At 51.0% G+C, this 13,092-nt stretch overlaps 3 protein-coding genes across 3 annotated transcripts; 2 read left to right on the plus strand and 1 right to left on the minus strand.

Annotated features, from left to right (window-relative positions):
* Window positions 1–4,063: 4,063 nt before the first annotated feature.
* N7511_005516 (uncharacterized protein) lies at window positions 4,064–4,547 on the plus strand (the record flags this gene model as incomplete). The annotated part of the gene is made up of 2 exons (XM_057127893.1): window positions 4,064–4,152; window positions 4,334–4,547. 2 exons carry the CDS (start codon window positions 4,064–4,066, stop codon window positions 4,545–4,547), a joined length of 303 nt encoding a protein of 100 aa, XP_056984410.1.
* Window positions 4,548–7,091: 2,544 nt separating this feature from the next.
* N7511_005517 (asparagine--tRNA ligase DED81) lies at window positions 7,092–8,822 on the minus strand (the record flags this gene model as incomplete). Its single annotated transcript, XM_057127894.1, has 1 exon — window positions 7,092–8,822. The coding sequence occupies one exon, from the start codon at window positions 8,820–8,822 to the stop codon at window positions 7,092–7,094; it is 1,731 nt and encodes a 576-aa protein (XP_056984411.1).
* Window positions 8,823–10,153: 1,331 nt separating this feature from the next.
* N7511_005518 (putative differentiation regulator (Nrd1)) lies at window positions 10,154–12,640 on the plus strand (the record flags this gene model as incomplete). Its single annotated transcript, XM_057127895.1, has 1 exon — window positions 10,154–12,640. The coding sequence occupies one exon, from the start codon at window positions 10,154–10,156 to the stop codon at window positions 12,638–12,640; it is 2,487 nt and encodes an 828-aa protein (XP_056984412.1).
* Between the last annotated feature and the right edge of the window lie 452 nt (window positions 12,641–13,092).

The following is a 13,092-nucleotide window of genomic DNA, read 5'->3' on the forward strand; positions in this document are numbered from 1 at the left end:
GAATTCATGCGTCAGTTTCACGTCAATCTTGCATCAAACTAGGAATGACAGGATAGTCAAGTACACCAAGAAAATTGAATAAAATGATAGAAGAGATAGACAAGAAACTTGGAAATCTGAAGTTAGTGGCAGGTTTGTTGCGCATTCTGTCCAGTCCAGAACACGAGCGTTGATGGCAATTTCCTAATAAAGCTCATGTGTGGTTAAAGTCAGCCACTGGTTCGCTCCGCTATACAAGGGCAAGCCGCTGCCACAATCAGTATCAGACCGTGAATAATGCATTGAACATGCAGAAAGACCGACCAAACTGCAAGTCTGGCTGCAAGGATTTATCAGTCGGGGAATCTATTTCCGCCTCCAAGTCACGAATGAGCACGGTCCACGATGTATAGACTTTTCACCCAGTCGTGGTGGTCTGTAAGAATCAAAAAGGATCAAATTTGAGGCCAAATCCAAGCCTGTTACCTCAACATTTTCATATCCTATGGAATGTTTGTTTGCCACCATGGCGATACCTCAGCCTGAAGCCACTGACGCGTGGATTGGCACCAGGGATTCCAAGACTGGAAGTTCTGGTAACGTTTCTGCATGGTGTGTACAGTGCAGAATCCACGTCCCATCGCAATGGTTCCCTATCTGCTTCTTCTTTCGCAGACAACAGAGTTGGTCCCTGTCAGTAGTTCCACCACGGTACACTTGTTAGTCTTTGAGTATTAAAATGTTGGATCAACTTGAGAATATCGGTGTTCACAAGTGGACCAGTGTCATGCCCCTTGGACCGATCACAAATTATACCGAGCTCTTCTTCTCGGCTTCTTCTATTTCACTCGAGAACAATTTCGAAATAAGATGTAATGACATCTGAGGTTATCCATCTGAAAAGAAATCCAAAAGACCTGGTCCGGGACTTTGGGTGAAAACTGACGCTGTCGGTCTGGTGGAGCTCCAATAATTTCGCAAGGAACACTTTTCCTGTGGCGGGTGGATCCAACTGGCAACACGGGGTGAGTCGTAGGGCTCTCTCCCTTCGAACCGTCTTCCCTCAGACTTCAGACAGACACCCCCAACTGTATGAGCTTGAACAGTCAATAGTCGAGGAGCCTGTGAAGAGTCTACTGTCATCGAATCCTCGAAATGACCAGATGCCAGACCCGGTTCATACCCGGCACACCGATGGGTCACTCGGACTCAGGGTCGGGTTCAGGTCACGCAGTAGACACCGGCCCTGCCTGAGTCTGTTGTTTAAATGGTGATACGTAGACATCACCGTTGAAGGGAGGAGTTCAAGTGATACCCAAGGGACAAAAGGGTTCCAGGGCCACACTCAGGGTGATCAAACACAAACGGATCAAGTTGCTGACATGCTGTGCCCCCTAGGTGACTGACTTGTCACAGATCGATTGGAGTCTTCGAGCTGTAGCAAGCGACAATCATAAAACCGGGGCTCAATGACCCTGGAGGCAGATACCAATCACCGACCCGAACCGTTGCCACCGCGGGTTGCAGGCGCTAGATCGCTCGTCCTCACGAACATGAATCCGAATCCAAACGATTGTATATCCGAATTTCAGGTTGCTCACCGTGGGAAAACTCACCAAGACCTGGTTCAACATGTCCGGTTCGAGCCACCATTGCTGTGTGACGATGGACTGATCACGCGACGACGACGTTCAGCTCATCAAGCATGGTTGAATATCTCGAGTCAGTAATAGGGACGAGAAACCAACGTAATCCTTGGAATACAGCAACACAAGGCCGCAGATCGACGTACAGCCATCAATATCGCAACAATCACGCGGATCAATCGAACAAGTACACGGGGGAATTACCTCACACCACCGGGCGAATCGGGGGCTCAAATATCTCAATATAGAGCTTGCCAATACCAGATACCGAACGAGTACCCCTAAAAACATCATAAAGCGCGCTGGGGTTGTTCACGACAGGGCTGGGTGACCCGATGACCCAGAGCCCTAAGCCGACTCAGAGCAACGAAGAAGTCCATATTTTATGTGATCCTGTACCCGGAAAACTGCGTTCAAACCCGCATCGCATTTGATACGAGTCCCGGACACCGCTATGTCGAACACAACCGACCAAGTCGTTGATGGGCAATTTTGCCTCATGTCTGTGAAACCGGTTGACCTCAAATATTCCAATTGCAATATGACTGCATTTGAACTCTTGAACAGCCAGGTATCTCTTGGGTTGCCATTCAGTCATGGTGGTTGACCCCCAAAGGCTCTGGGCACGTTGTCTCTTGAGAACAAAACGGTTATGACCAGAAGTGATGTTGTCCAAAGCATAGCATCACACCCAAAACAGCGAATACTTGCTATTTGTGGCAAAGTTGCCATGAAGCAAGATCGATTCTGTTGCTAGGGTGCGTCCACATCACCAGTTCAGAGCCCACAAACACGTACAAGCATGTCGCCGAGGCCAACTTCGATGTGCATGAAAATGACCAGCAGTTCTCCAACATGAACGTTGTTTTCTCATTTTTCCCGCTTCGAAGGTCGCAAATTGAGCCGCATGCTTGGAGCGTCGCACTGTTGAACTAGAGGCCATGCCTAAACGGGTCGGGAAAGGAGAGGAGGGATCGAGTGAACATCCGTCAGATATTTTGGCCCTGTCAAAGAAGAAAAGAAGCTGTCAGCAGATTTATCAAAAGTTTCAGGAAGTTGCGACGTAGTGCCTGTCCACTCTGTCCCGTGGGGACACAGTTGGGACAACAAGGCCATGCATCCCGTGTACGTCCACCGTTTTCTCGATTCTTTAGGCGGAATTGGCTGGATTCTTGGATCTCGCTCTGACGAATAACACTAAAAGGACCGGTAAGTTGAGTCTAACGATAGGTCATCGTCGTGAAGGTCGCGTCTTTTCGGGGAAAGAACCGGGTTGGTTCAAGCTCAGAGAGAAAGAGAGAGAGAGAAGGCTCACACATTCACCACAAATCGATACAATACCTAACCAGCATCTTGCTCAGTCTCTGCAGATTGATCTCGAGTACTCTGTGAGAAGTTCATGAAACCCGCAACTGGAGGCTGTTGAGCTGTGCCACCTGACTCTCCTGATGCGTTGCAGAAGTGACCAACAAGCGAGGGATGACCCATTTGCCCCATACCAACTCCATCGTGTGTTGTCCACCGCAGAGATGCAAGACACTCCGAACCAAAGACACAAGAAGAAATCCATGGTCCAACATTCGGGCTTCAATGCCTCCCCCAGGTGACGCCCCAGTCGACTCGTTCTTCAACCCTCAACATCGCATCTTTCAACTGGATCCTCCTGAGATTTCGGATTAGAGGACACAATAGTAAGGTTTTTCGGCAGTCGATTCCCAGGAATCATGTCACGGCCAGGAACAAAGATGAGATGAAGTTGGAAAGATATCTCCGTGGAGAAGCAAAGGTTACCACGATTGGCTGGTACTTTTCTCCGAAGCGGATTCAAGCCTTGCGATTTGTGAATAGCGACCAACTTGACATAGATTCGCCTTCTCGATTCCTCTCCTTCCATTCCAATTATCATACCAGATTTTGGGTTATTTGAGTTATGGCAACTGTTGCGCCTTTCCCGAGCCAGATCACAGGCCTCGAAAAGGTTGCACCCTTGAGATTTCCCTATTTCTTTGCAAAACTACTTAGACTGGCGGCAAAACAATAATTAGTCGGTTCGATCGGATTCTCCCTTCTTTCTTCTCTCCGCGTCGAATTAATATCTCTCTACTGAGTTGCTATTTCCCCTATCTGGACATTCTAGCTAGTACACTCCTGGTATGGCCGACCGTTTCGCACACTCTCCAGCCTCAACACCCTTCCCTCATGCTCAACATCTGTCAAGCATATGGAGGGGCTCTCTTGACCCCTCCCAATCACCTTAGATCCCACCCACCCCATCTTGGTTCTTCCCTGCTGGGTTACTGACCCAGTCCTAGGACATAGCACCAGTCCCGGTATCAGCACCGGGCTCTGATCTGACAGCTTCAGGTATCTCGAAAGCCACTCTCGAACTCGAACGACCCTTATAGACGACGCCCATCGTTCTCACGACTCCAGCAAACATGGCAGACGGCATCACCAACACTCAGAAAGCCCACGGTCAAGGGTCTGCCGGAACTCACAACCAGCCCCAGATGAAGAAATCCTCGAGGTGAGCAGCTTGCTTCCGTCCATGCCAAGCACTGGTTTGCCCTTTCACTTGTTATCCATCACCCATCCGATTCCATTTATCTTCCATTTGAATCTGCATCTGCATCTGCGTCTGCATCTTCGTCTGCGCCTGCGTCTGCCTTACCCCTTCCCGAGAGTGACCACAGAGCTAACCCTAGCAGCTCTAGCAACAACCGCACCCATACATCAACCATGGCCACCCTCATAGACGAGTTGGACTACCACCGCGAATTTCTGGACGACATGGTTGCCGTCATGCGTGATGGCAACGCAGACTCGGTCCAATCCCTGGTGACTCTTATCCGCTCGGGTGTGTCCAAGCTCCAGATCCACCAAGCGGTCCAGAAGCTCAAGAACGAGGATCCCCACGCCTAGAGGAGTCGCCCTGATCGAAATTCAATTTCCATGCTTGCCCTGCTAGTGGTACAGCTGAATGCCGTGTCGTGATCAGTGTCACATTTGCTAGGGACTTGGGTTTCTGGGTTGACTCCCGAGAAAGCGGGATTGAATTGAGAAGTTGGGGCACTTGTTGATCCATCATGATGTCCAACGACCATGAGCGAGTTTCTTTTTGTTTCCTCTTGATTTGCGTTGCTTGTGTTAGTCCCCAGACTAGTGCAGAAAAAAAAAACCAAAAAAAAAAAATTCTTTGGGAGCAAATATGAGAAAAAAAAAAAAAGGCCAACATCAGAACTGACTTCTGTCATGGGGTAGATCGATACACCCCGGCATACGTATTTGATCACAATACTTCTGCGGGGATAGTTATCCACTGCGTCGGATATGCATATCCGGCCATGGGGGTTGGCTGCGTCGATATTGGGGATCCATATATGAGTGTCCAGTGGAAGAATACCCCGACCTTGGCTTGTGCCAGGATGCATCAATCATAACAGAGCAGGGAAACAACACCGTTAAAAAAAGTGTGTGTGGTGGCGATGACCAGGGACATGGGAAACTAACACGTTCAGTATCGCCATCGATGGGGCTTGATACCCCAGATAGGTAAGAGACAAAAGACCAAAGACCAAAGACCAAAAATCCTGCATGGACCAGGGACCGGACCAAACTAACCGAAATGCACACGCACCTTTCATATCTTCGCCACTATCTAGTGCGGATCAAACTGAAATTCGGCCAGAGGGGCAAGGGACGTCATGTCGACACAGTGCCAATCAAGCAAGAATAGAAAAGAGACCGGGACTTTACTTCGGTTCTCGTGAATGGAGAATGGATACTGTAAACGCCCTGTGTTGCGAGGGAGTTAACGTTAGTTGCCCTCACCATCTTGTGGAGAGAGAACATAGCACCGCAATATCACCATCACGAACATCAAGGTTAATACTGTCACTGGGTCAGGTTCTGTTTCTATATTCAGCATGAAACAACTCTGTTCATTCCCATAAAGATGAACCCTGCTGATATCCAAAGGGGTTAGGTGGAATGAATGACAGTGGGACTCACGGATTCTATCTCCGTGTCGGTTCGTGCAATGGCAAGCCAGCCCTTGATGTGGACCGGGAAGCCTTTTCCTGTGAGACGCCGAGTCTGACCATCACCTTTGAAGGAAGATTCATCACTGACAGACGGTGTTCCTGATGTGTGATGGAGTTGTGGAGCAGGGGTTGAATCCTGACTTGAATCCTGACCTGACTAGGGCCACAGAGTTCTCCCCCGTGACCTGGACCATGACTCCAAGGCTGTCTACACGCGCACTCCTGGCAGGCTCTACCTTTGATCCCCATTCTTTTCTTTCCGATTCGATGCCATCTTCTGCTTACCCCCCCCCCCCCCCCCCCCCCAAGCAGTCCTATACTGGATTGACGCATAACAGTTGAGCGTCGGGGCTGGAGTCTGACTGACCAGCACCAACACAGACGAACAGACCAACAAACTGATCAATCAAAATGAGACTGGCCGAAAAAACACCACCTCAACCCTCTCAACAGCATTCACATATTGACCACCAGATCCAGCGTGAACCCGGACACCATATCACACCACCGGACCGAACCAGACCTGGCGAGAAAGGAGGAAAAGAAAACAAATAGAACCACAACAGTCGAAACCATCGCCTCCTTTACAGTACTCTCGCTTATATCTCATATTCTCTTCTCCCTGTTTCATCCCACCGCCATCCTCGTACAGACCACATCACCACCTCCCTGAAAAGCAACAGGCAAACAGGCAAACTCCCAGAATTTCCCCCAAGCCGCAATCCGCACATTTTACATCCAACAACGCTCATCCGATCCACTCTCCAACACACATAACCCCTACCTAACCAGAGCAGTCCCATTGCAAACCAGTACAGATACACACCCAGCAGGAGGGAGAATGGATTCGGTCTCGGTCTGCCATGCACGACAGGTGCACATGATATGCATGATCCCGTAGATGATTCTTCAATTCCGGGATCCTGGTGTTGGGGGTTCGGGCTGGCTTGGCACGGGACTATGTCTGCAGTAGTATCAAGATTGGATTGGATTGGACGGAGAAGATAGGAGATGGCGGTTGAGGAATGTGATGGATTTGAGAGAAGGGGGAGAGGGGATTGTTCTCTTGAGGCTACTTATATGGGACAGGGGGTTTAGAGAGAGAAAACATTGAGCGTCGATGTTGAGATGAGCATTGATATTGGTGCTGTTATGTAGAGCCGAAGAGCATATTTATGCGTTTGCAAGTGCCATGCTAATCCATGAATATGTAGGATATTATCAAAGGATTGGAAGTAACAATAGTCATGTTACGGTACATACTTGACAGTAGCAAGGAGTGAAATACCAGTCTATATTCTTCAAGACAAGAAACGAATAACAGTATATAAAAGTTCAGAAAGATTTCATTCTCATACATCAGCAACCAGTTTTCGTTCTACCAATGCCTAACCCTATCATGATGCTTATTTTTGTGCTAAATTTAAGGAGTGCAACGGCCAGTGTAACGGGGGTACAAGGAGCAATCGCGGACGGTGTAGCGAGCGCACAACCAGGCGAGGAAACGCTCCAGACCGAGTCCGTATCCACCGTGAGGGGAGGTGCCGTACTTGCGCTGGTCTGTGTACCAGTAGTAGGGCTTGGGGTCCATGCCCTCGTGCTTGTAGGCGTTCATCAACTCATTCCAGTCGTCCATACGCATACTTCCACCGACAATCTCACCAACACCGGGCATGAGCACGTCGACACTCTCGGTGACACGGCGGTCCTCGGGGTCCTTCTTCATGTAAAAGGCCTTGATCTCGGCAGGGAAGTGAGTCAGGAAGATGGGCTGGTTAATGATGTCGGTCATGCGGCGCTCAGCAGCCTCGGCAATATCATCACCGAACTGGTGGGGCTGACCCTCCTCGTTGGGGATTTCGTGCTCGATCAACCAGGCGATAGCATCGTCGTACTTCATGCGACGGAAGGGGCGGGATGGGGGCTTGAAGTCGGGGTTGAGCTGCTTGATGTAGCCGGCGATCTCAGGCTCGGCGAGAACGTGATCAATGACAGTGCAGATCATCTCCTCGAGGTGGTCCAGCAGATCGGTGAAGGTGATGAAGTCCAGCTCGGCTTCAATGTGAGTGTACTCTGACAAGTGACGGCGAGTCAGGGACTTCTCGGCACGGAACGATGGGCACACACAGAAGACATCACCCAGGGATGGAAGACAAGTCTCCAGGTACAGCTGGGAGGACTGTGTTAAGTAGGCGTTCTCGCCGTAGTAGTCGAAGCCGAAGAGAGTGCTACCACCTTCGACCTGGGTCTGCACCATGGCGGGAGGGGACACCTCCAGCATGCGGTGGCCCTCGAAGGCCTTGCGGAAAGCGCGCAGAGTGGCGGCGCGCACCTTCATGACGGAAGACGAGGTCTCACCGCGCAGGACAAGGTGGCGGTTGTCATACAGAGTCTGCGGGTCGGCGTCCGGCGCCACGCGAGTGGTGATTGCTTCCTTGTCACCAGCGGCGCGGCCGATGATGGTGAAGAAGTCGGCGTGCAGCTCACGGTCGTTGGGAGCGTGCTGCTTGGCGGGCACGGCGCGCATCTCACCGTGGATGGCCATGGAAGTTTCGAGAGTGAGGGTCATGATATCAAAGGTCTTGACCATGTCGCCGGTCAGGATACACTGGAGGTATCCATATCCGTCGGTCAAAGTGAGGAATACGTAGTCCTTCTGAGCGCGCATGCGGTGAACACGACCCAGGACGCGGACACGGGTGCCAGGCTCCTCGGACTCGGGCGAGCGCAGCTTGACGATCGCAGGGTCGGTGACATCCAGGCGAATGCGGACAGGCTTCGCGAGAGAGGTGTCTTCCTTGATGACAACCTTCTTGGCGTCCTCAAGGACCTTCTGGCGCTTGTCGGCCTCGGCCTTCTCGCGGATAGCCAATTCGTGCTCCTTGGCGGCCTTCTTCTTGCGCTGCTCCCACAAGTTAGTGGCCTTCTTCATGGCGGACTTGGTCGCGGGCTTCCACTCCAGCTTGGCAGCGGGGTCGACATCCTCGCCGGCGGCATCGGTCTGCGACTTGCGGGTGAGGTACTGGATGCCGGCGGTGGTGGGCGGGTGCTCCAAGAAGGCGTGTACGAGGGTCTTGTAGGGAGTGGTCTCGGTACCGTTGGCAGGAGATTCGTCTCTGCCGACGTCCTCGTCGATATAGATGTTGGTCGACATTGCGGTCTTTCCAATCCTAAGTTGGGAACGATTTCGGTTCGTTCTGTTTTACTTATTAGTAGGGCCCGAAAGGTGAGTCATAGATGCCAGGGCCAGGATAGATCACAATTCTCACCTGATAAGACACCACAAAGAGACCTCTTATCTCCCAATTGCAAAGTGTTCAACGCAAGGAGAAGCACACACATTGTGGAGGGGTAAATTTCCGATCTGCGGGATTCCCCACGGATGCCTGAGGCGACAACGATATATGAGTCAACGCCAATGGAGGTTGGATCGAACTGTCGTATGTAGTTTCATATTGGTTGTGTTGAAATCATTCAAGAGGACTTGAATCTTTTTATTTATTTCCTTGTTTTTCTTTCTTTTAGTGATATTTTTTTTCTAGGCTAATAATTGGTCTATTGTATTAAAGACATCAATGGGCGTTGGTTATATAGGCTTTCTCGTATCCCGAGACATGGCATCATACACCCACGTTTTGCAGACATGCCCAAGTCCAAGGTCCCGGTCAGCAGACAGCAGATAGTAGATAGCAGACAGTCCATAGTAAGTAACAAGTCACTTAGTAGCTAACCGTAGACTGATATGCTCCAGGTCACGGGACTCCGCTCTTGGCATGCAGGGAGTCAACAGGAGGCTAAATTGTGCCTTTGCAGGTTCCAAGGTTGCTTTGCCATATAACTCCAGGGGTAAATTGTGTGGCTGGGTCTGCAGAACTGGGGAAATACACAGTCTCCAACACGAATTGTAGTTCGACCCCTTAATCCACTCTGACGATTTGCCCCTTTTATGTGGTGTTTTTTTTTTACTCTCTCATACCTTACCTGGATTCACTTCCTTACCTTTCATTCCTTTAAACCCTGCCCTTCTTTTCTTTTCTTTTTTCCTTTTGCCTGTCCAATTTCTTAATTTTTAGTCCAGGTAAGTCTAAGTCCATAGGCCCCCCCCTTTTTTTTCTCTCGTGTTTTCCCACTTCTGTTCCCACTTATCTCTTTCCGGCTAACTGTTTGTAGCTTCTCTTCTCCTTTTCGTCTAATCGCATGGCCAACTGAACATAACGCATTCTCGGAGAAACGGTTGGTCTTCATTCCCTTTTGACATTCCTTTCATTTAGCCACACCTCTATTGTCTTTCGGTTTCCTCCTTGTACTCTTTCTTTGCCTATCTTTACATTCTCCCCTTTTCTGAACACAACCCCCCCCCCCCCCTCAGTGTGGAGAATGACCTCCTGAGATCTTGAATGGTGATCTGATAATTCCTTTCTTTTTCCTTCTCAGAGCCTCCTCAATCTGGTAGTCGTCTCGACTTCCTTAGGACTCGACCTCGCCATGCAAACCTCGGATGTATCAAGCATCTCGAACAACTCGCGTCTAATCCCTCCCGGGTCCAAATACGCGCTGAACGGCGACACTGGATTTTCCCACGGAGCATACAACAATAATCACCCTCACTCAGTGCAAGGATTCTCGGATCGAAACGCCCGTCGCGCCAATATTCCCGCTATAAACACAAACCCTGGCCACCAATCCGATATGGCTTCCGGGTTCGATATGAACTTCACCCCCCTTTTACCCTCCCAACTGCTGGTGGGCAGCCCCTTTCAACCGGGAACTCCCTCGGCCTTCCAGTCGCCTCAGTTCGCCAACTTCGGTGGCTTTCCCCAGGTCAATGGCAATGGACACGTTCAGAACAACCAGAACCACATGCACAGCCCAACTCAAGGAATGCAGAACCATGGTCTATATGGAATGATGTCGCCAGACAGCATGGGTGCATCTCAGATGATGGGCCCTCAGTCACCCATCAACGGTCTTGGAGGTATGGGTCATGCGGCTCTGGGGAGCCCCCAGGCTTCAGTGGCCCCGGGCATGCTGTCAGGGACCAGCCGCACTGTTTACCTAGGAAACATCCCAGCTGAAACATCTGCCGAGGAGATTCTGAATCATGTGCGTAGCGGCCAGATTGAGTCCGTCCGTCTGCTCCCTGATAAGAACTGCGCGTTCATCTCCTTCTTGGACAGCAGCTCTGCTACTCATTTCCACTCTGATGCCATCTTGAAGAAGCTGGCTATCAAGGGAAATGATATCAAGGTTGGCTGGGGCAAGCCGTCTCAGGTTCCAACCTCTGTAGCCCTGGCTGTTCAACAGTCGGGCGCGTCGCGTAATGTTTACCTTGGAAATCTTCCCGAGGAGACAGCCGAGGATGACCTCCGGGAGGAATTGGGCAAGTTTGGACCCATTGACACCGTGAAGATTGTCAAGGAGAAAGCCATTGGCTTTGTGCACTTCCTCTCCATCAGTAATGCGATGAAGGCCGTGACCCAGCTCCCTCAGGAGCAGCAATGGCAGGCGCCAAAGCGAGTGTTCTACGGTAAGGACCGTTGCGCGTATGTATCCAAGACTCAGCAGCAAAACGCTGCTCAGTTCTTGGGAATCGCGCCTGGATACGCACATGTCCTCAACACTGCGGATCGGGACTTGATTTCCAATGCGCTTGCGCAACAGTCCGTGGCTGCGGCTGCCGTGGCCACGACAGCGGGCGGTGTCAACAACCTGGGTAACCGAACCATCTACCTTGGTAACATTCACCCTGAGACCACCATTGAAGAGATCTGTAACGTTGTTCGTGGAGGCCTGTTGCATCACGTCAGGTATATTCCTGACAAACACATTTGCTTCGTCACGTTCATCGATCCTACCTCGGCTGCCTCGTTCTATGCCCTGAGCAATCTTCAGGGTCTGATGATCCACAACCGCCGACTCAAGATCGGCTGGGGCAAGCACTCTGGTCCTCTTCCACCCGCCATTGCGTTGGCAGTTAGCGGAGGCGCATCGCGTAACGTATATATCGGCAACTTGGACGAGGCCTGGACGGAGGAACGCCTCCGTCAGGACTTCTCGGAGTACGGTGAGATTGAGCTGGTCAACACTCTGCGCGAGAAGAGCTGTGCCTTTGTCAATTTCACCAACATCGCCAATGCTATCAAGGCCATTGAGGGTATGCGCAACCGTGAGGATTACCGCCGCTTCAAGATCAACTTTGGTAAGGACCGTTGTGGAAACCCTCCCCGCCAGGCTGGCAACAACCAAAATGGCCAGGGCCGCAATGGATCCGGCTTGGAAGGTCCTCAGTCGCCTACCCCCGCTCTCAACGGATTTCAGCAGAACCTCAGCCAGTCCGGCTCTCAGTCTAGCCCGACTCGTCCCGCTCTCTCCCCAGCACCCGGCTCTACGGGCTCTCAGAATGGACATCAGCGTCACCCCCTGCAGACTGTCTCCTCCCCCTCTGGCGTCCTTAACGTCGGATCTAACAACCCTCTGACCATGTACCTGAACCAGATGTCTGCCCACCAGACGCAGGATCAAGAGAACGGTCTCAGAGACCCAATGGCCCTGGCTGGCCTACAGGCACAGTCCCAGATCCAGCCTCAGCAGTCCATGTATAACGGAGCCTCCAACGGCGACCTCTCCAACGGCAGCATGGACCCACCAATGCACCCACACAAGTCCTCCAACAACAGCTACCTGAGCGTGGGTAATGGGTCCGGTCATGGTCACCACGCTAGCACCAGCAGCCTGAGCGTGCCCCGTGCCTCACACTCCCGAGCCGTCAGTTTGCCTTCCTTCTCCCAAGAGCCCTTTGGTCCTATCTCCGGCCAGCAGAGCCACCGCACAGGGGCTGCCCACCAGCCCCAGAGCAGCTTCTCTAGCTATGGTTCGGCGCTCGGCGGCCTCAACCACCCCGGATATGGATTGGCCATTCAGAACGAAAACTCCCTGCCCGGCTGGGCGGAAGAGGAGATTGGAGCCAAATAATCATTTGCATCAAAGCATGCATACCCGGTTGATGCATATTTGACTCATTGCCCTCGGTGAATCTAATGCCATTTCTTCTCATTTTTCATACATATAGTCCCTTCTTGATTGTCATGTCCTTTTACTTCCCCCTTCTGATTCGTTTCTTGTATTGGTCATAATCTCCTTTTATTTACCTTGCTGGCTCTTTGCCATTCACTTCCACCCCCTTTTTCTTTCTTCTCTACTTTGGCTTCTTTTGGCTTTTTGGATTTTGTTCCCCATTTTGACCGAACATACTCAGTTCGCCGCCAATGATTTCTATTCCCCTTTTAATTTCTTTTCATGCCATCTTTCCCTTCTTCATCACCATGTATTGCTAGCTGGCTCTGAGGCCTTTCCTTCTTTTCATCTTCCATTTCATCTTTTTATTCATTTTATTTTGGTCTAGAGACTGAGCACACCGCATGTTT

The sequence above is a fragment of the Penicillium nucicola genome (genome assembly GCF_028828085.1).
Source record: "Penicillium nucicola strain IBT 29836 chromosome Unknown utg000005l, whole genome shotgun sequence".
NCBI lineage: Eukaryota > Fungi > Ascomycota > Eurotiomycetes > Eurotiales > Aspergillaceae > Penicillium > Penicillium nucicola.